This window comes from Esox lucius, chromosome 15, assembly GCF_011004845.1.
Source record: "Esox lucius isolate fEsoLuc1 chromosome 15, fEsoLuc1.pri, whole genome shotgun sequence".
Lineage (NCBI taxonomy): Eukaryota > Metazoa > Chordata > Actinopteri > Esociformes > Esocidae > Esox > Esox lucius.
The window spans coordinates 20,767,665-20,790,346 of NC_047583.1; the positions used below are offsets into that span (position 1 = coordinate 20,767,665).

Below are 22,682 nucleotides of genomic sequence, written 5' to 3' on the forward strand. Positions count from 1 at the left end.
TTCTTGATATATTAACCACCTTTTCTCTCCAGCTGACTAGGACTAAAGACGACCTGGAACGCAACCAACGTAAACTACATGGCAACCGGGTTTAAAGGCGCACTAAGCTTAAACTGAAAGCGGGTTGACAACGCGACTGCAGCTTGCCAATCTATATGGTGGACGTGGACTGCACATACTGACTATATGCCAGCGACATTATAGTTGATCAAGTGAGTTCTGCGTCATGTTCTCTTATGGGGTGTGCGTGTGTAAGCGATATGTTGTCAGTATGGCTAATGGATTTGGAATTGGTCAGAAGGGATACGGACGAAGGACATATCCTTTTTAATTCAGGTTCTTCTCTGTTTCCATCTTAACGAATAGCCGTGGTCGGGAGTGATGAATGTAATTAAGCTAAATGCATTATCTTCACTATGACAGGGCAAACTGATTGATTATCCATCGTAGTGTAAATATGGACGATACACCCAATATATAGTGGACATATGGTAAGGTATTTCATTCGCTTACCATGAAGGCAGAACTGTGTATTCATTTAAATCTACAAGTTTAATATGAATCGTATTAATGACGTAACAGACTGATGTTCTGCGTACCTATGGAGACACGAGCGCATACGTGTTCTGTTCGGAATGCTCAATGCAGTGTTGCATAGAGACCAGGATTCTAGACATTCCATGTCAGAATTGAGAGCAATATTAATTTCGTGGTTGATGCTGAATGGTCAAGACAGAAAATATATTTTAAAGGCTGCACCCATTCTGTGGACTATCTAGGCTGTGGATAACTTGAAATAAAATCAATTGGGTAAAATGAATTCTTTAGTTAAACATTTTATTATGAGACATAATAGTCATCAAAGTGCACTGTTCCTTATTGTAAGGTATTTCTGATACTTGATTAAAATCCCATCATGAAGATATGGGCCTAGGTATTGGCCCTGTCATGCTTAATCATATATTCAGGGTGAATATTTCAAGACCTGAGGACCAATTCATCTTTATAGTTGACTAAACTGAATGCAGTGTGATGCCCTGAATCTTTTTTATTGATCTGGGCACTAGGAATTATCTCTCTCTTCCATGCACCATTTGAATGGGAACATGGACACCACTTACGAAGGAGGAATTGTAGTCAACAATGTCCAGGAACTATGAGGTGAGTAACATTCAGGTTATTAGATTGTCTTGTACATAGGCTAAAGACACAGCTTCTAGTTTTATACCAACATAAATTGAACCAATTGTGTATTTGTATCTGTCAGTATAAAAGTATATGATTGCACACATTGTTCTAATCTAATCGATTACACCATAAATGCTGTAGTCTTCTATGTTTAACTTGTTGTTACTCGTTCTCGTTTCAACTGTTATTTGATTTGTTATGGATTCAGATCTATTCAGAGACTGTAGCCTAATAATGTAAGTAATGAGCTGCCTTGTATTGAATGTTTTGCTGTGCCTACCTAATAATATAAAATCAAAGTGATGTAAAATATAATGAATTAATAGAAACAACCAATCTGTTCTGTCAATGATATCCTGGAACAAAGACACCTTTACCATCTTCATGTCTTCCTTCCTAGCCTGGTCACTCAGTAGGGATGTTGGCTGCTGTGGAACATGGCCCCATCCTGTGCAGCGACTCCAACATCCTCTGCCTGTCCTGGAAGGGCCGGGTCCCAAAGAGCGAGAAGGACAAGCCTGTATGTCGGCGGCGCTACTATGAGGAGGGCTGGCTGGCCACAGGTAATGGGAGAGGAGTTGTAGGCGTGACCTTCACATCCAGCCACTGCAGGCGGGACAGGAACACGCCTCAGAGAATCAACTTTAACCTGCGAGGACACAACAGTGAGGTGAGTGAGCTGGCCTTGTCGTTTTCATTCTTTCAGTATCTTCCTAGGCCTTAAACTTTTGCACAATCACTCTGTGTATTTGTGTGCGGTATGTGCAGTAAGTAGCTTAAGATATACAAATACATTTTTTTAATTTTGTCAAACTATCTGGTAACTTTTCTTGACTGGGTAGATTTTAGGCAATTCAGCGACTCATCTGTGGGAGCTTATATTAGTCGTGCTGACTGGATAATCTAAAATTGGGGCGGATATACATTCTTTCCTTGCTTTTCTTATTTAGACAATGTAGGCTAATTTATTATTAAATATTGAGATATATTCAAAATTGTGTTCCTGGACAGCCCCCTGTTTTTGTGGAGTGTAATAGCAGTTGCTTTCGGTTGCCTCTGTAGGTTGTGTTGGTACGGTGGAATGAGCCCTTTCAGAAGCTGGCCACGTGTGACATGGAGGGAGGTATCTTTGTGTGGATTCAATATGAGGGGCGATGGTCTGTGGAGTTAGTGAACGATCGCGGTGCTCAGGTTTGTTGTTAAACTGTCCTTAAATCATTGGTATGGAGTCACACTGGTAGTCACACACAGAAACATATTTCAGTGACCTTATTTTTGCCCACAATTCAAACATGCATTTGAGAAGGACAAATATAGGGCACACAACCTCCTTTTTCCTTCTCTAAATTATTGTAATTGATTTTACAGTACAGCTATTGTAATCCATTTTACAGCACCGCCATTTTTAATTCAGTTTAAGTCACAATATATTGTTGTAATTAGCCATTTAGGGTTTATTTGTACATTTACATTGATATTTTGATCATTTCATTCGTATGATACAATCAGTGCATCTTTTTTAAACACATCATAGTCATACCAACTAAAATGTCTTAAAAAATGGTTTCTGTAGGATTGTACATGTATTGCTAGGCAACTAGCAAGAACACATAACTGAAATTTGCACTGGACTCTCTAATAGATGCAACAAATATGTCCACTCGTGAATCACACCAACTCCTATGTTAATTAACCACCAATTATTTCTCCTCCCACATTATTTCTCCTTAATGCATCATCATTAATGGTATGTACTGTATGTAATCCGAACAGCAATACAATACTATTGTTGAATTCTTGAACCTTCATTTTGGGGCAATGTCACCTCACAATTTAAGATTTTATTAAAACATATATTTTGGAAAGTAAGTGGAAGAGAGTTTAGGTTGTGCTAAGTAACTTTTAATGTTCAAGGGTATGCATTTAATTTGTCCTCAATATATTCACCAAGCATTTTTTAGGTCCTTCACCTGCTCTGATTTATTTAGAAAATACTCCTGGTGATTCACTATATAAAATTAGCACAGTTCTGTGTCAAATCACAAAATGCATTAAATATATGTTTTATTAGAAGCGTCTGTTTTTCTTTAACCTCCCATTTAAAAAGAGAACATAACTGTAAGTCATCATTCCTTTAGATGGAAATATCTTGCCACACATCCAGAAATCAAACGAGCAGAGGGAATTGTCTACTGCCAAATCTGAATAAAAATCTTAGACCTCCTTCAGGCTGACATGTCTTTATCAGAAAAGACAGAGTAGACTTCTGTGTATTGAGATTGAGAAATGTGTGTTTTACCACATCCCAGTCCAATAATGCATAACATGCCTGAAGAAATATATCTTTAAATATACAGTTAGAAATATTTGGACACTGACACAATTTCATAATTTTGTCTCTAATGGATTAGAAATGAAATAAACAAGATCCCATTGAAGTGCCGACTTTCAGCTTTAATTCAAGGGGTTGAACAAAATAATTGTATGAAACGTTTAGGAATTGCAGCCATTTTTATACCCAGTCCCCTTATTTCAGGGGCTCAAATGTAATTGGACAAATTAACACAATCATAAATACAATTTTCATTTTTAATACTTTGTTGAGAATCCTTTGCAGGCAATGACTGCTTGAAGTCTGGAATGCATGGACATCACCAAATGCTGGGTTTCCTCCTTTATGATGCTTTGCCAGGCCTTTACTGTGGCTTTCTTTAGTTGTTGTTTGTTCGTGCGTCTTTCTGCCTTAGGTTTTGTCTTCAGCAAGTGAAATGCATGCTTGATCGGGTTGAGATCAGGTGATTCACTTAGTCATTGCAGATTATTCCACTTCTTTGCCTTAAAAAACTCCTGGGTTGCATACAGTATGTTTTGGTTCATTTTCCATCTGTAAAGTGAAGCGCCGTCCAGTCAGCTTCACTGAATCTGGGCAGACAATATATCCCTATACACTTCAGAATTCATCCAGCTGCTTTTGTCTTCTGTCACATCATCAATAAACGCTAGTGACCCAGTGCCATTGGGAGCCATGGATGGTCATGCCATCACACTGCCTCCACCGTGTTTTACAGATGATGTGGTACGCTTCGGATCATGAGCTGTTACAAGGCTTCTCCATATCTTTTTTCTTCCCATCATTCTGGTACCGGTTGATCTTAGTTTCATCTGTCCAAAGAATGCTGTTCCAGAATTGTGTTGGCTTTTTTAGATGTTTTTTGATAAATATGGCCTTTCTATTTTTGAGGCTTATGAATGGTTTGCACCTAGTGGTGAACCCTCTGTAATTGCTCTCGTGAAGTGTTCTGTTTATGGTAGACTTAGATAATGATATGCCTACCTCCTGGATCGTGTTCTTCACTTGGCTGTGAACAGGTTTTTCTTTACCATGGAAAGGATCCTACTATCATTCACCACTGTTGTCTTCCGTGGAAGTCCAGGCGTTTTTTGGTTGCAGAGCTCACCAATGCATTCTATTTTTCTCAGAATGTACCAAACTGTTGATTTGGCGACTCCTAATGTTCCTGCTATCTCTCTGATGGATTCTTTTTGCAGCCTAAGGGTGGCCTGTTTCACTTGCATTGAAAGCTCCTTTGACTGCATGTTGTGGGTTCACAGCAACAGCTTCCAAATGTGAATGCCACACCTGGAATCCCTAGATCTTTTATCTGCTTAATTGATAAAGAGATAGTGAAGGAATAGCCCACACCTGTCCATGAAACAGCTTATGAGTCAACTGTCCAATCATATTTGGTCCCTTGAAAAAAATGGGTCTACATATTAAAGAGTTGTAATACCTAAACCCTTTTTCCAATTTAGATGTGAATACCAAATTATATATCAAATTATAGCTAAGAGACTGCACTTCAAGCCCATATTCATTATTTAACTGTAACTTAAATATATTTAGGTTAACAGCCAAAACAACAAAACATGTGTCAGTGTCCAGCTATTTCCAGACCTAATTATATTTAAACTTCTTCTACTCAAAGTTGCACTATAAAGTTAATCTGAAGGATAATAACACATTATATTTCTTTTAACTTATTAGAGTTCATTACACTATCAGAGGTGTAATCAAAATACATGCTACCTCCACTTAACACATTCAAATCAATGCCAAATCCTAAATCCCTTGGTCAAGATGATGTTTCACCGAAATTATTAAGAATGTGGCAAATAGTTTATGTTCTTTTGGACGCAATTAATTATTCACTTGGGTTGGGAACTAGTCTAGCAGCCTAAGCTATGGCCTCCAGTGCACCTGCACTGCTGCTGGATGAGTCTGAATCTGAACCACTGCATTTTTTGTGAAAACACTCCATCATTCCCCACTTTCCTGGCAAATACAGCATTAAAACGCATGTGGAATATTCCAAATACAGGACCTTCTCCTTTAACTTTACCTAACCAGTAAAGGTGAGAATGTCCTCACCAATAGTAGCTTTCTGATACATGCAATGATACACAGGGTGCCAGGCACAATTCAAAAGCAGTGATTTTTCCCTGCAGCCTGAGCCTAGTTCAATGCTCCTGTAGCTGCCTGATATCTGCCTGATATCAAGAAATTATTCATTTTACATTGAGTGAGATGTTCCATGAAGGATGAAAGATGTCTTCACGGCCACACAGGGATCTGCCATAAGCACATCATAGCCAGTCACTGGCTCAGTTTGCGTCAGTCCGCACACAAGTTAATCCCAAATTGGAGGGAATGGATTGTATTGTATTTATGGATGAATGTTTGCTCTCTCTTTTAGGTGAGTGACTTCACGTGGTCCCATGATGGGACCCAAGCCCTGATTGCTTACAGGGATGGGTTTGTCCTAGTTGGGTCGGTAAGCGGACAGAGACACTGGTCCTCTGAGATTAACCTGGAGAGCCAGATCACGTGTGGCATCTGGACACCTGACGACCAACAGGTACAGACACTTTTTAGTTTGAACTTGAAAAAGCATTCAAATATACTACATTTTAATGACCTATTTGAAAATCATCCTCTTTTTTTGTATTTCATCGTTTAATGCAATCAATGTTTTACGCCTTCCTCACGTAATTGAATTAAATCCAAAGTTTTTTTTCTCCTGGGAAAATAGTAATTCCTGTTCACCTTCAGGTGTTATTTGGTACAGCCGACGGTCAGGTGATCGTGATGGACTGCCATGGACGTATGCTGGCCCATGTCCTGCTACACGAGTCAGACGGCATTGTCGGCATGTCCTGGAACTGTCCCTCCTTCCTGGTGGAGGACAGCACAGAGAGTGATACAGACTCTGATGACAATAACCCACCTCATGGTAAGATCGTGTAAAAGTGAGAATGCAACATAATGTGCCATTAATGTGACACTGATTCTTTGACCTGAGAGATTCTTTAAAACTGACTTTGATGACAGTAACCCCCCAACAAGGTTAAACATAGAAAGACAGAGAACATCCCTGTGTTGTACCATCTTGCTTACATGAAAAAAAGATTTGGTAGTATTATGTACTGCTATTGTGATCGCAGTGACTGTACATTATGATTGGGACAGTACATTGACGTGTTTATTGTTCTCTCTTTTTCTCTCCTAGTACGTAACTTGAAGCCCCTTCTGACTGTCAGTTTCATATCAGGAGACATCAGTTTGATGAACAACTATGATGACCTCGCCCCTACTGTGATCCGCTCTGGACTCAAAGGTCATTACCCTTTCTCCTAAAACATTTTCAGCCTTTGCCTGAATGAAAGAAAATCATAAAATGAGGCAATTCACTGTCAAATAAATAACCTTTACATACAACTTTAGCTTTTACATTTTTGTGAGCATTTTTATCGATACTGATTCCTTACAGGAGACAAGGGCCTTGTAAGGGCCTTGCTCAAGGCAAACTTATCAGTTCAGGGATTTGAACCAGTAAACTTGAATTTAACGTCCCAATGCTCTAATCACTCGGCTGTCTGCCGTCCAACCCATTGTTCTGTAAAATTCAAATAATATTGACAGAATGTGTTGTGAATGAGCCCCTCATCTATAGATGTGGAAGTCCAGTGGTGTTCTCAGGGGGACCTCCTGGCTGTGGCTGGGATGGAGAGACACGCGCTCCCTGGCGTCCCCAATGACTCTGTAATGAGGAATGCCCTGGTCAAGTTCTACAATGTCCAAGGAGAACACATTTACACATTAGAGACACCCGCCCAGGTGAGTTCACCTAAGCGGGAATCAAGGTTCCATAGAACGGGAATATATTTGAACAGGGCTGACTGAGAATGTGCCGTGTAAATTTTTGCTTTGCAGCGCCCCATTACCACGATTTGTTGGGGCCATAGGGACTCTCGTTTGTTCCTGGCATGCGGTCCGGCATTATACGTGGTGCGAGTCGAGCACCGAGTGGCCAGTCTGCAGCTACTGTGCCAACAGGGCATTGCCAGTGCCCTTCGGGAGGAAAGGGACGTAGGCAAACTTAACATGCCATCTTTGCTGTGCTCCTACGTGACCACCGCCTTCATACCCACCATCAAGGTAGAAGGAGTTTTCATTTTAGATTGCTACTCTAGGTTACTATGTTAATTCAAAGCCTTCTGGGCTTCATTTCCGAAATAGGAGGTCTCTGGGTTGTACCTTTAATGTCTATAGATCTGTAAGATGCACGGGATATGCTGGAGGCTACATCACCACATTTTTCCAGTCTAGATCATAAAGACCTTAAGGGTTAAGGTCTAAAGGGAGCAGGTAAGTTGAGGAAGCAAATGGGACCAAACGTTAACATGCTCCTTTCGTTTCTTAAGCCTCCCATTCCTGATCCCAACAACATCCGGGACTTCGTCAGCTACCCCACTGCTGGTAACGAGAGGCTACACTGCACCATGAAGCGTGCAGAGGACAACCCTGAGGCAGGGGGGCCTTGCTACACCCTCTATCTGGAACACCTAGGGGGGCTGGTGCCTATCCTCAAAGGCAGACGTATCAGCAAGCTGCGGCCAGAGTTCATCATCATGGACCCTAAAACTGACAGCAAAGCTGGTGGGTTTAGCACTGCCAAAGGTACTATAATGAGCTTTAAGAAATGGATGATATATTAAAGTCATTGAATATGTTTAATGTTCTTTGGAATGTCATTTTCTTTCTGGTCAGTGTGGTAACTTTGATAGAAATGCATTTGTAATAATTCAAAATGTTTTGGTTGGTTTCAGATGAGGTCTGTGTAAATGCCATGATTTCCTACATGACTGACAGCTGTAACTGTTCCGACTCCAGTGACATTGAGTTAAGTGACGAGTGGGTGGGAAAGAAATCACCAAAACTGTCTCGAGGAAACAGGTCTCCCAAGGTTTCCAGGTATCTTTAAAGGCTCAGTATAGTCAAAAATGTGACATTTTGTTTTTTAATTACTATTATGTAGAACAAAATACACTGAAACTGTTGAAGTGATAATAATGCATTTTCTGTTTGAAAAGGATCATCTTGGTAATCAGGTCTAGGTCCTAACAGTGTTAATTATTTGAAAGTACACTATTTTGCCTTTATTTGCTATTTGTTTTTATTGTTTATTGGCGTAGAATGAACATGGAATCTAGAAAATCTCCCAAGATGTCCCGGGCCAGTCAGGAAGGTCCCAGATCTCCAAGGTTACCAACAAAGAAGCCTCCAATTCGTTCTCCCAGTCTGACACGTAGGGAGATGTCCATGGATGGAATCTCTGAGGTATTATCTTCATGTGTAATGCGTTATGCAGTTTTTTGCTAGTTGAGATGAATATATCAGGTAGCTAGTTAGAACTAGACATATTTGGTTCTGGGTTTTTGCCTATATTTCCCTTTAGATTTCTTTTTTATATTCTTTTAATCTTATTTGTATTCATACGTTTTAAAAAATGTTTTGGTTTACAGCATAATTACCTGGCTCAAGTCACATCCAATATTTGGGGAACAAAGTTTAAAATTGTGGGACTTGCTTCTTTCTTACCTGCTAATCTGGGTGCAGGTAAGATCACTACAATTTGGGACAAATAACTATAAATTGTCCATTTTTATGTGTTTATATTTTTATTAACAAATGCAGGTTTTTTGTTTAAATGTATTATGTTTCCTTCAGATTTGACCATAGAGGTGTTTCTATGTTTCAGTTATCTATAAGACCAGTTTGCTCCATCTACAACCAAGGCAGATGACAATCTACCTTCCAGAAGTGCGGAAAATATCACTTGATTTTATGAGCCTGCCAGTCTTTAACCCTAATGTTTTCAGTGAAGATGAGGATGACTTGCCAGGTAGGAATGAAATAACTGGATTTCACTTATGTTAAAATGATTAAATATACATTTAGAATTTGAGACTGCACACAATTTTATGAATGTGTGGTTGTTGTATGTGTATGTTGGTGTAGTTCATAAACATTCCCACGTTTTCTTTCAGTAATGGGACCATCTGGAGTTACAGGTGACAACCCGCCCTGCACAGTCAACATCCCCATCGCGCCTATCCACAGCCCTGCCCAAGCCATGTCCCCAACTCAGAGCATTGGTCTGGTCCAGTCCCTGCTGGCAAATCAGAACATCCAATTGGATGTCTTAACAAATCCCACGGCTACAGCTTCAGCAGCAGCTGCCGTGGCAGCAGCCTCAGCCTCTCTTCCGGGGCCTGATCATGGTCAGGATGCTGTTGCAGCGCCGTACACTGGGACTCTAGGAAGGTACCCCAACCCAGGACAGGTGATCTTTAACGGGTTAGAGATGGGTCCACTCTTGGCTGGAACTCTACCTCCACCTCCGCCTCCACATCACCTCCCTCAACAACCCCACCCACAACGTCCTCAGTCACAACAGACGCACCAACAGCAGCAGTCCAAACAACCACAGCAAATACAAATGCAACAACAACAACAACAACAGAGAATACAACAGCATCAACAACTCCAGCACCAACAGCAGCAGATTCAACAACAGCATCAACAACTGCAGCAGCATCATCAGCAGCAGATCCAACAGCAGCAGCAACAAACTCAGCAGCAGATCCAACAGCAGCAGCAACAGACACAGCAGCAGCAAGCACTGCAACAACAGCACCAACAACAGCAGGCAGCGCTGCAGCAGCAGCAGCAGCAGATCCAGCAACAGCACCAACACTTGCAACAGCAGCAGATCGCTCAGCAGCACCAACAGATGCAATTGCAACACGAGCAAATGCATCAGCAACAGCAACAGATGCAGCAGCAACAGCAGCAGATCCGACAGCAGATTATTGAGATGAGGCAGCAGCAGCAGCAACTGCAGCAGCAACATCAGCAGATACAGCAACAGCACCAACAGATGCAGAGGCAGCACCAACAGATGCAACAGCAACTGAAGCTTCAGATCACCTTGCCCCCTCCACCAACCGGGTACCCGACCATTTCTCTGCAGCAGTTCCAGGTACTGCAACAGATACCTCACTCTGGTGCAGAATCGGGTCCAGATAGAGGAGAGCCAGGTCATACTCAGAGCCATACTCTGGGGAGGCCAAGTCTACCACGGTCCAGGCCTCCATCATTCATTGATTTAGAAAGTTTACGGTCCAGGCCTCCTTCCTTCCTTGAAGCAGACACATCAAGATCTAGACCGCCGTCATTCATCCACATAGACACGATTCGGAATCGACCTCCTTCTTTCATTGATACAGATGCCAGTACATTGCGGTCTAGACCCCCGTCTTTTCTCGAGGCAGACTCCTCCAGATCCAGACCTCCTTCCTTCATAGACACAGATGCACTAAGGTCTCGACCTCCATCCTTCCTTGATGCAGAGACTTCCCTTGAGATCCAGATGAGGAAGGTGAACCCTCCTCCACCCTACCCAGGAACAGTGGTGTCTGCAGCCACCGCCACAACCTCCGCTGCTCCTCAAACGCTCATCACCAACTGTGACAACCCCAACATACTGGTTACAGCAGACACATGCCTCAAAAAAGATGAGTTTTCACTCCACCCAGTTGGTCTCCAGTACCAGATGGGATACGAGAGGATCACAACCTTTGACAGCAGCGGGAATGTAGAGGAAGTGTGTCGCCCTCGCAGAAGACTTGTACGCAACCAGAACGCCTACGCAGTTCAAGGCATGGGAGGTTCGGCAACACTTAAAGTCACCTCATCATCTGACAGTAAGAAAGTCCAGCTTCCATACAGCTCAGCGACTCTAAGCCGCCTGTCTGTGCCACGATACTCCATACCCAGCGGAGACCCTCCTCCTTACCCAGATCCAGCCAATCAGGTTAACATTAACACAACAACCCTTCCTCCTCCCCAACGCATGGACAGTAGTCACATGATTCACGCTACTTTGCGACGTGACCGAAGAGACGTAGAATCCCGCCTGAAGGTGTCCCAGATGATTGATGCTTCAAGGACTCTGCCGACCAAATCTAAGATAAATAATCCTGCTCTAGCACTCTCTTACCAGCCAAGGGTGCCCACAGCACTGTATACCTGCACCCAGTGCAGCAGCAACAGCAGCAGCACCAGTGTTAGTGTTAGCGGGGGTGGTAGTAGCAGCAGTGGCATCGCAGGAGGAACCGTAGTGCGGCAGGATTTTCCACCAGGAAAAGGAGCACATCACAGCACTATAATTGTTCACTCTAAAAGCACTTCACCTCTGGCCTCTCAGTCATCTTACAATCTACTAAGTCCTGTTGATAACAGCAGAGACAGAACAGTGTATGTGAACTCTGCCTTTACCGAAGACGAGACATTAAGTCAGCAATGTCGTCACTTGACTCTTGGGGATGTTAGCTTGACTCTGAAGCGTCCTCCACCATACCAGTGGGACCCCAACACCACAGAGGAGTTTTGGATTCCCCAAGAACCAACTATCTTAGCTCCCCCTCCGCCCCCAACACACAAACCACCACCCCCACTCATCTTCAGCAATGCTCAGCACCTAGACATGACACGACTGCCTTTTGTACTTTCAACAAAACCTCCCAGCAGCCCAAGCACCGTTACTTTCCCATCGGGTTATCAGATTTCCCTGTCACCTTTCCCTACAGGCGTAGGTCAGGGTGGACCCCCACTCCAGTCCATGCAAAGCCCTCAAGCACCCTGTCCTCCCAATGAAGTTTCCCCAGTTCCACAGTTCCCCCAGCAGGACCCCAACCTGGTCTTGCCACCAGGATACCCTCCCAACCTTGCCAACATGGCTTGCTGCCCTTTGCCTCCAATGTACCCAGGGGCCAGCTCCTGTGCTGGGCTTCAGCTGCACTCTGTGAGCCTTCAACCCTGGAACCCCTATAGCCTACCTATGCAAGACACCTCAGTCTCTGCCACCCTCCCCAGCAAGTCTCATCAGGTGTTAGAGAAGCCGGTCCTCTCCCCACCTCCACCTACTGCTCCTCCTCCCCCACCTCCTTCACTTCCTCCTCCTCCTCCACCAACGGAGCACCCAAAACCCAAAAGCCCTACAGAGGAGCTGGCAGAATCTGCTAGTAGCTTCCAGGAGCCATCTTCTCTGAACGAAAGCCCTGTTTCAGACCGTCAGGGGTCTGACCGGTTTAGCAAGAAGAGTTGTAAGCGTCTAGACAGTCGAGCCGAGGAGGCAAACATGACCACTGTGTCAGAGGGGAAATCCAAAAAGGAAGGACGTGCCCTCTCTGACTTCAACTCGCTCATCTCCAGCCCCAGGTTGGGTGGCAGGGAAAAGAAAAAACCCAAAGGCCAGAGGGAGCAACTGAACAAACCCAAGAAGCTCAACAGGACAAGTACCACAAGTGAATTCCAGGACAGTTCAGAGAGTGAGCCAGAGCTCTTCATCAGTGGAGACGAACTGATGAACCAGAGCCAGAGCTCCAAGAAGGGCTGGAAGAGTAAAAGGAGCCTACGGATGGCCAGTGAGCTGGAAGAGATTAAATGCAGGAAGGCCAATGAAAGAGAGGACCGTGGTTTGGGCAGCCAGGGGTTTGTCTACGTCATGGCCAACAAGCAGCCACTCTGGAACGAGGCCACTCAGGTCTACCAGCTGGACTTTGGAGGACGGGTCACACAGGAGTCTGCAAAGAACTTTCAGATTGAGCTGGATGGTAGACAGGTGAAATGTTGCTTATTAGTTACATAAACCTTGATACATTGTTAATGACAGCCTTTGCCAAGTAATTCAATTAGAATGTCAAATCTGTGTTGTATTGTGGTTGCATATGTGTAGGCTGCTGGTTCAGAACCAACCACTGCTAACAAATGTCACACTGACCCATTTATAGTGGTCAGTACTCATGAGTCAGTACTCATTTTGAGCTCCATAAGACTTCATAAGATTCAATGCAAACAGATCTTATTTTGTTTCCCTGACTATCTTTGCTATGTCTTTCTACAGGTGATGCAGTTTGGCAGAATTGACGGGAATGCCTATATCCTGGATTTCCAGTATCCTTTCTCAGCCGTGCAGGCCTTTGCTGTTGCCTTAGCCAATGTTACTCAAAGGCTAAAGTAAAAGACTAAGTGGTTTTGTAGTGGGGAAACAAATGTAAACATCATTTACATACTTTATTTATTTTGCACAAGCATTTACCCACTCTTTGCGGAAAAATGCATTAAAAGTATTGGGAGCATTACTTTAATTATTGCAAAAGCTGATTAATGTTTACCAACTAAGTTTCTTTCAGCACTACATTAACCCCACACACGGGTCACATACATAGCTCAGTTGCAATCACCTCTAAAGCAAAGTGAGAGAATCATCTGAGAGGATGATCCAGGCTATATATATATATATATATATATATATATATATATGTGTGTCAATATCTGGCTTTGCTGGACAAGAATATTAATGGGACTATAAAAGAAACTTCAGTAAGCCTCTCAAAAAAAAAATCGAAGGTGCTATTACTTACCGTATATGCATTCGATTTACCCTGTGGGGCCATTTTAAAGGACTTTACTTGCAGGTTATAATGTAAATAAGACTAGTAAGTGCAACCTTTGGACAGTTTTAAAATAATGTATTGTGGGAGAGGGGACCATGTCATTGTAGAACTAGAACAAGATTTTGAAAGAATGAAAGGTTGTATAGATCTTATTCAGAAGAATGCTTCTATGAAGTGATCCCATAGGAATAGTCACTATTCCTTAAGTTGTGCCATCATTTACTTGCCATTATGTAAATGTTATTGTAGGACCACAGGCACTTACCCTCATATAGCATAAATTCCAACACATTTACAAATACATTTTAACAGATGGATGGTATCAATTCTGGACCCACCCGTCTGCCCATCATTTCTTTGGGTAGACCTTATGAAAAGTACAAATGAACGCATGTGTAAATCATTAACCAAACGATGCATGGATTACGTATCGGGTAAAGTTTTCCCAGTAGGAATCTCACCTGCTCCCAGATTGGTCAACTCATGTTAACTCCTGCCAAAAAAAGAGCTAATCTGTGAATTATTTTAATCTTATGGTGTATAAGCTTGTTTGGCTCTGTGTTTTAGTCACTGGGTGTGGTTATGATGCTACCATAAACATTGCATTTGAATGTGAAGTGATTTGCCTCCTTAGAGTTTCTGCTGCTGATTTTTGATAAAGATTATCTGCATTATTGCTTACAGTGTTTCACTTGGTATTGAAGAAATTGAGGTCCTTTTTAATATTTTAATATTTGGTTTAACGTGTGAACATGTTGTTCAGTAAATAACATTTGTCTGGTGCTGCTTTATTTGAAAGTGTATCTGCAGGTTAGTTTGAAAAAGTGTTGTAGCCAAGTGTGATGATGTGATGTGATGAATAAACTTTCAATGCTTAGCATTGTTAATCTACTGTGTGAAATATAGCAGGACTTCAATGCTTAATATTATTAATACAGATCGTGTGTATGGTTTTTGTGGGTCAGCATCACAACTTAAATATTATTTGTTGCCTAGTTTGATTTGTCTTTTCTTTTAAATATTATGCAATTATTTTGTCCAGATTATTTATATTAGAATATATATATCATATACTTTAAAAGACAGACCAACCACCTGATGCCCAAAACTTAATAAAATTAATAATATTTAAAACCATAATGTCTAGTCTCTATGTGCGCGCGCGGGTGCTGCGCTCTTGTATGCACTTCCTGGGCGGGAGTTATCTAACATCATTAACGATGGTCACAAAGTCACTCTGCTCTACAACAATAAATTAGTTACTCCAGTTTGGACCAGGCAGCACTCCAGTCATCTACGTCTGGGGCGGAAGTGTCTTCGAACGAGATTAACTGGAAATACGGTCAAAAGTCATGCTACAATTCACCAATCTGTTTTGAATATCACCGCCGGAGTTTCATTCATGGATTTCAAGGTTAACGTGACTCGTTTGGTTTTCTGACTATTCGTGAAAAAGGAGTTTCTGTCTTGGTATTTGTGATTTGAATAGCAGTCTGGATCAGGAGGATAATCTAATATGACTGACAACAGTAGTCCTATGGATTCTGATGAAATTCACACAGGTTGGTTAGATAGGGAATCAATAATATAGTTAAAATGTTTCTAAATATTAAAACTTTGTTTCTTGGTTTATCGCTTTACATGTAATTCCAAATGTTATCAAAACTTTTGAAATTCAACTAATCTATCACTTTTTTTTCACTTTTTCATAGTTGAAAATTGGACTGAATATAAAGATATTTATAATCTTATATGGGGTTCTTATGATTTAGTTTACCACATATTGTACTTATTGTGTGATTGATTCAATGGGTCATTAATTTCTTCATTTGTTCTTTTTGTAGATGATGATACATCAGAAGAATCATTAACAAGTAGTCCTAATCAAAGGATGACAAGATATCAGATCCTCACATTGATATCTATGGCATCTGTTAACTTCAGCTCAATGATATGCTACTCAATACTGGGGCCATTCTTTCCCAGCGAGGTGATGTTCAAAACCAACCATCTTATTAATTAATTACTTGTGAGATAGGCTAAGCTATATGAGCAATAATATTGAATTATTTTGAGTCATGATGTGTATAAGGGACATAGTGAAAACATTTCAGTGAGTAGTCCCTCATGACTGACTGAAATCTCTTTCAAAAGGCCCAGGCTATATAATTGTGTCAAAATAATGACATAACCGGGCATTAAAACGGCAATATGCTTTGATCACATCTACAGCATAATTGTGTTTTAGTACATTAGAAGTTAATTTATTTTCACTGGAACACTGCTTTTGCTTTGCAGCGATGCAGAGGCAATTACAGTGTATTCTGTTTGGTGTGTAATAGTGGACTTAGCTGAGTATGCATTAAGCATTGGCGGCTCAGCAAATATGGTAGCAAAATGGGAATGTTGAACTTTTGGCTCACATAGACCCAGATGATGGTGTCATTCAATGTTTAAAAATGGCGCTGTAGGTATGTTCAAGGCGTGACTCATAGCACAAACTACCATATGTGAGGTTTCAAAAAAATAATTGGATTCTTTTTAACATTGACTTTTATCCTTTGTCTATATCTTACCAATTTACCGAAGATGATCTGATTGCTAAGTAGAAAATGCATGCTTTTGGGAAACTAACTCTAGTTTAGTCTGACCTAAACAACACTTTGAATCATCAGTGTTGAGTGAAGTCAGCTGGTTTATCTTACAGCCCCTCCCACAAGTCACTTTTGCCACTTGCCAGACCACCATTGTCAATAAGAATTTGGTTGTTAATGACTTGCCTGGGTAAATAAAGGTTAAATAAAAAATCTATATCTATATAAATGGAAGCCAAGCGTTACGTTTTTTTTTTTTGTGGGTTTGTAGTTTGGATGATACAGAAGTTTTGTATGTTTTGTGTCCATACAGGCCTTGAAAAAAGGAGCTAGTCAGACTGTGGTTGGCCTGATCTTTGGGTGCTATGCTCTGTGCAATCTAGTTGGATCTTTAGTACTGGGAAAATATGTAAGTATTGGGTAATATGATTTGGCCAATCTTTTGCTGCTCCAAATGCTGATACATTAACTCACCCATTTACTATTGGAGGTAGTTGATGTTTTGAAATAGTCAATAAGCTGTAGAAGTGAAGGGTCTTATACTAACACAAGCCAACTCAAGTAGAAACATGGTGACTTATCAGCACGGTATCACTTAAAGCCTAGTTAGTTAGGCATGGTATGAATAGAGAGTGTCCCAAATCACACACCATTCACTATAGCACTTGTTTGCAAAGCTCTCATTGGGAATTCAACTGATTCACCTAATACAGAGCTTGATAGTAGATTGACTATATGAATCAGGTTTGCTTGCTCAGGAATACATCAAATGCATGGAATGTCTGGGGGTTAAGAACCACTTCCATATACAGTGTGTGTCTTTTGACCAGGCGCATATAGGTAGTAGTGTACTACAGAGGGAATAGGTTGTGATTTGGGATTGCCAAACCTTTTCCACCATGGCCTCTAAATTTTAAATAAAAAAAAAATATATATGTATAATATATGTATTAAATTTGATGTGTTGTATTGTATTTTAAAAGTTACCTGACTTGCCAACTAAATAAGATCTCACTTGGATACCATAACCAACATAACTGAACGTTACTGACAGTTAACCGTTGGTTATGGTATCCAAGTGAGATCTTATTTAGTGTGCATTAAATGGGCATTTTGTAAAATGTTTGCATTGTAATATCAGAAAATGTCCATACTTTATCTGGAGTAATAGTGGAATTCTCACAAGAGCTGCACCCTGGTTCTCCACTGATGCCCCTAAGACATGCAGTGATATCTTCTCATAATAACAATAGCAGACATGGACAAACAAAATCCCTTGGTCATTTCCTGGTTGCCAAATTTCAATCACCCTCTTAGATTTTTTTTCTCTTACCCCTTATTTTAGGTAAGGCCCAACCCCCACACACCAGGAAGCTCAGGTGGCCCATTTTGGGGCGTTCCACTTAGGTGGTGAACCTTTTTCTACAGTGTAGTCTACTCATCAGACTGCTCTGCATGCAAATTAACTTATCTCAGACATAACAATGCCTTGTATCTCTTGTCTTTTCAGATTGTCCAGATCGGGGCAAAGTTCATGCTGGTTTCAGGCTTATTTGTGTCTTCAGTTTGCACCATCTTATTCGGGTGAGTTCAGTGGTTTTCTGCAGTCATCATGTCTGTTGACAGTAATGAATGTCTAATGACTAGCTAAAAAAAAAGTTATCCATCAACAGACTCCAGCCAAAGTGCTCTCCAAAAGTCTAGGGTCAGGTAGTGCACTAGCTTCATAAACATAGGGGGCCCACACAGACTCAAAGTTTAACTTTATTCAAGATAAACTCTGACAGGCTTGAAGGTCCACTGAGACTTCTTGCACAGCTCCCCATGATGATGCAATTATATCACTGGTGCCCTCTTCAACATTTTCCTCAACATGGAAAAATAAAATTCATAATAACTAGAATATGTCATTAAATATTTTCTTCTCCTCTTGCAGCTTGCTGGACAGAGTCCCAGAGGGAGCTCCTTTTATTTCCCTGTGTTTTATCATACGGTCGGTGGATGCTGTGGGCTTCAGTGCTGCAATGACGTCTACTTTTGCAGTTTCAGCAAAGGTTTTCCCCAACAACATTGCAACAGTTCTGGTGAGTTTAGTCAACCAAGCCTTGTGCAAGGGTTTGCTTGGTATGTAATGTGGAGGCATTAGACATTGTGCTGAAACAAAAAAAGCATTATGGGTTAGATTGTTAAAATGTTTTGTATGCCATGATTGGTGCCCCTTTTGTCTTGCTTCTGCCAAAATGCCTGCTTAGCAACAGGCATTGTGACTTTCTCCACTTGGTAATAATAATAATATAAATATCATGATGTTACAATTAGATTCTGTTTGGCATTGGAACATATACAAACAACATTCTTTAAAGCAGAGCCTTCTGTCTTGTAAACTGAAGCCTGAGGTAAAACAGTGCGTGCACATTCACTACATGTACAACATGTTGTTGTTCTTCTCAGGGGAGTTTGGAGATATTCACAGGACTGGGTCTGATACTGGGACCTCCAATAGGTGGATGGCTGTACCAGTCATTTGGATACGAAGTCCCATTCCTGGCTCTTGGTTGCTTCCTATTTCTCATGGTCCCCTTTAACATCTATGTCTTACCAAGCTTCGGTAACTGTTCATTCATGGTTTATTCACTTCTGTCTAATAGTTTGCTGTCTAGTTATATAAGATTTACAAACCACTTTAACAAATAAAGTGTATAAAATATTATGTGGATGAATTTAAATTTCAACAGTTGGAGACTACATTCTTTTCATTTTTATTATTAATCAATGTTGTTCTTTGTCATGAATAAATCATATTTTGTGCTAAATAATGTCATTTCTTTTGCACTGTTTAGCTGCTGATCCTACCAAGGACTCCTTTTTCAGGCTGTTCACCCATCTAAAGATAGTTCTCATCTGTTTTGCCATATTCACGTTGAGCTCCGGACTTGGTTTCCTGGATGCCACCTTGTCTATATATGCCCTTGATAAGGTATATTCAGGTGTATGATTTTATGAGTCGAGGTGAATTCTATATCAATTAATTTTACCCCCAGAATTGACTAAATTGACATGGCATTCACCCCAAATCAAGAGATGATTGAAAGAAAATGCATATACAATATATCTAATTTTAAAATCTTGTAAGATGGCCCTTGTTACATTGATTTTTAACTTTTTTTTTCCACTTGTAGTTTAAACTGACTTCAGGTTATGTGGGTCTTCTGTTGCTCGGTCTGTCATTGCCGTACTGCCTGAGCTCCCCTCTGCTTGGTATCATCAGTGACCGGTTTCCTGTGAGTACCGTTAACCTTTCTCCAATGTGCTGTCCCATCTTATACAGTAATGTTACCAATAAGACCTGAGAGGGTGCAATATGGCCAGCACACTATAGGTAAGAGCTGTTCTTCAGGCCGTGCCTGGATCCAGCACTTAACCGTGTTATATTGGTAATATAGCACACACCCCCAAGATGCATTATTATATGATGTCATATCAGTGGTAAACGATCTAATATAGAACGTCTTTCAGGATTGAACCAGACTGTGTATATTGTGCTGTACTCTAACCAGTATAAGTCAGAATTGAATCACAAGAATGTGATTTTACCTTCTGGTTGTGTTTCTAGTCCATAAGGCCGTGGTTGATGGTGATAGGAGGCTTGTCTACAGCAACTGGCTTCTTCTTCTTAGGTCCTATGCCCATTCTGCAGATAGAAAGGTTAATATCCTTTCATAACCTGAATGAAATTCACTACTACTGTTATTAATGACAAGGAGCCAGCATGACACCAATACTTTTCTTCTTCTGCACTGTAGACAGCTGTGGCTGTTGGTCTTAATGCTGACTGTCATAGGATTCTCTCTAAGCATGACTATCATCCCCACCTTCCCTGAAATACTCAACTGTGCTTAGTGAGTAGACCACGGACAGATACACACCAGGCCATGCAAACACATAGATGCAAATAGGATGGATTCACATAGTAAATAAACATCACCAATGTTAGGTGCTGAATAGGAACTCCTGTGTATGGTTTTTCCAATGCCAGTGAATATGGATTTGAGGATGGGCTGAGCACTCTTGGACTAGTGTCTGGATTGTTTGGAGCAGTGTGGTCCATTGGGTATGTACTAATTGCAATTGTTATATTAACTTCCTGAGGTTGAGGGTTGGAGTGTGGAGGTATGAATCCTCAACACAGGTGTGTTTTATTTGTTCAGGATGTTTTGTGGACCAACCCTTGGTGGCTTCATCACACAGCAGCTGAGCTTTGAGTGGGCTGCTTCTGTTCAAGGAGGCCTGGCCTTTTTAGCTGTATGTATGCACATTTACGCATGTTATTATACAGACAGTTCTGAAGGCGAAAGGGGGTCAAACACAGTATTAGTATGGTGTTCCTAATAATCCTTTAGGTGAGTCTCTGTCTCTCTCTATACCTTTCTTTTCGACCTTTTTGGAAAGGAAAGAAAAAAGTGCAGTGGTCTCTTAAGTTTTTCCAGGGCCGCCCTGGAAAAACTTAAGAGACCACTGCACTTTTTTCTTTCCTTTCCAAAAAGGTCGAAAAGAGGTTTTGAGTGAGGAACAGAAGCGTTCAATTTGCACATTCCTTTTTGACTTTTTTGGAAAGGAAAGAAAAAAGTGCAGTGGTCTCTTTAAGTTTTTCCAGGGCTGTGTATATATATCTCAATCCATCACATTCTGGTTAGTAAAAGCCATTCAGAATACATCGAATGGCTCTTTTCTCTGGGCCAAATACTGTTATATCCAAAACCAGCTAACCCTTCATCTTCCTTCTCAGGCTTTCTTTCTTGGTGTGTATTTCCTCTATCAAGGATCACCACTGAAAAGGTAATACATTGATATTTAGTTACGATTATCAAGTTAAACAAATATTGTGAAAGTGCTATTTGAAAAGGGTAACATGTCCTGCTAAATTCATTTGTTCTTGAATTTTGTTTTATTTCTTTGGATCTAAAGGGCTCCTCTGGATAGGAGGAAAATGTCTTCAGATGAATGTACCAATCTTCTGTCCTAAACTGCTCTCCAGGTACATATTTGCGTATGAAATGCACATAAGACTTGAGAAGAGTACCATACAACACTTCTTAATGTATTATGAATGTATCGCTGGATATTGTGCTAATGTATATTAGCATATAGACCGTGGTGTGTATATATACTGTATATTTGGATGTGTACAAAGAGGTTCTAAATGTGGAATGTGAGTTGTGTATATATTTGCAACACTAAGAGGATTTCACTAAACCTGTCATAGCATTAACAATCATAGCAGAAAGCAGTTCAGTTAGCAGTTGTCAATATAATTAACTGTAAGACTGGTATAAAATTACTTGAACTGACAAAGATGGCAACAAGCCATCGTAAAGCACTGGAACTTTTTGAATGACCTTTTAGCAAACTATTTCAGTGTTTCACCTTTACAAAATGAAAACCAAAGGGCACTGATACATATTAGTTGGGTATGTAAGCATGTACCCATTGAAATGCAGTATAATATAAAATCACCTCCAATCTTTACAGCACATGACTTGGATTACATTTTTGAACAGTAAGATCAGAAAACCATGTGTTTATTGGTTCACCTAATTTATGGCTATTATGTTGATTGACAAGTGTACAAAATGAGCACTTTAAGTGATCATAAATGTGGTTCATCCAAAGATATATGCAAATGTTATCTATTATAATTTTTGAAATTGTCGGATAAAGTTTCAGGTGTAGTTGCATGAATCTGGATGTATTCCAATGTGTGCCTCTTCACAATGACCTTTGAAGAATTTCTGCTTTTTCCTCACCAAAAATCTGTTGTCACAAATTATAAATGCTAACTAACAGCAATTGACAAATGAAATAAAATCAACAGATTCTATGTCTACTTTTGAGATTCAGTTTCACGTCACATTTAAGGAGACTATACCTTTTATAGATGTGTACAATATTTCTGAGAAAGAGCACTAATATTTACATTTTTCATTAATAATTCAAATTTCTGATTTGTTGTATATAATTACTGCTGGCATGCTCAAGGTA

At 40.7% G+C, this 22,682-nt stretch overlaps 2 protein-coding genes across 4 annotated transcripts; both read left to right on the forward strand.

The window, feature by feature from the left end:
- The first annotated feature begins 63 nt into the window (after window positions 1-63).
- On the forward strand, window positions 64-13,894 carry tulp4b (TUB like protein 4b). The gene is made up of 16 exons (XM_020053918.3): window positions 64-212; window positions 1,068-1,161; window positions 1,589-1,858; window positions 2,251-2,379; window positions 5,943-6,104; window positions 6,299-6,479; window positions 6,756-6,863; window positions 7,200-7,363; window positions 7,460-7,684; window positions 7,951-8,185; window positions 8,356-8,500; window positions 8,722-8,866; window positions 9,052-9,145; window positions 9,288-9,431; window positions 9,577-13,214; window positions 13,497-13,894. The coding sequence occupies exons 2-16, from the start codon at window positions 1,144-1,146 to the stop codon at window positions 13,611-13,613; spliced, it is 5,775 nt and encodes a 1,924-aa protein (XP_019909477.2). The 5' UTR covers window positions 64-212; window positions 1,068-1,143; the 3' UTR covers window positions 13,614-13,894.
- Window positions 13,895-15,264: 1,370 nt separating this feature from the next.
- On the forward strand, window positions 15,265-22,521 carry slc18b1 (solute carrier family 18 member B1). 3 transcript variants are annotated; one of them, XM_020053996.3, is made up of 14 exons: window positions 15,266-15,463; window positions 15,894-16,039; window positions 16,957-17,052; window positions 18,154-18,227; window positions 18,580-18,727; window positions 19,095-19,251; window positions 19,484-19,620; window positions 19,823-19,924; window positions 20,257-20,348; window positions 20,447-20,542; window positions 20,680-20,754; window positions 20,852-20,945; window positions 21,430-21,479; window positions 21,609-22,521. In XM_020053996.3, exons 2-14 carry the CDS (start codon window positions 15,941-15,943, stop codon window positions 21,664-21,666), a joined length of 1,278 nt encoding a protein of 425 aa, XP_019909555.2. In that variant the 5' UTR covers window positions 15,266-15,463; window positions 15,894-15,940; the 3' UTR covers window positions 21,667-22,521. The 3 variants fall into 3 exon arrangements, with proteins under 3 accessions (XP_010876804.1, XP_019909555.2, XP_010876803.1); XM_010878501.5 differs by having other exon boundaries at window positions 15,269-15,611; XM_010878502.5 differs by lacking the exon at window positions 15,894-16,039 and having other exon boundaries at window positions 15,265-15,611.
- Window positions 22,522-22,682: the final 161 nt, after the last annotated feature.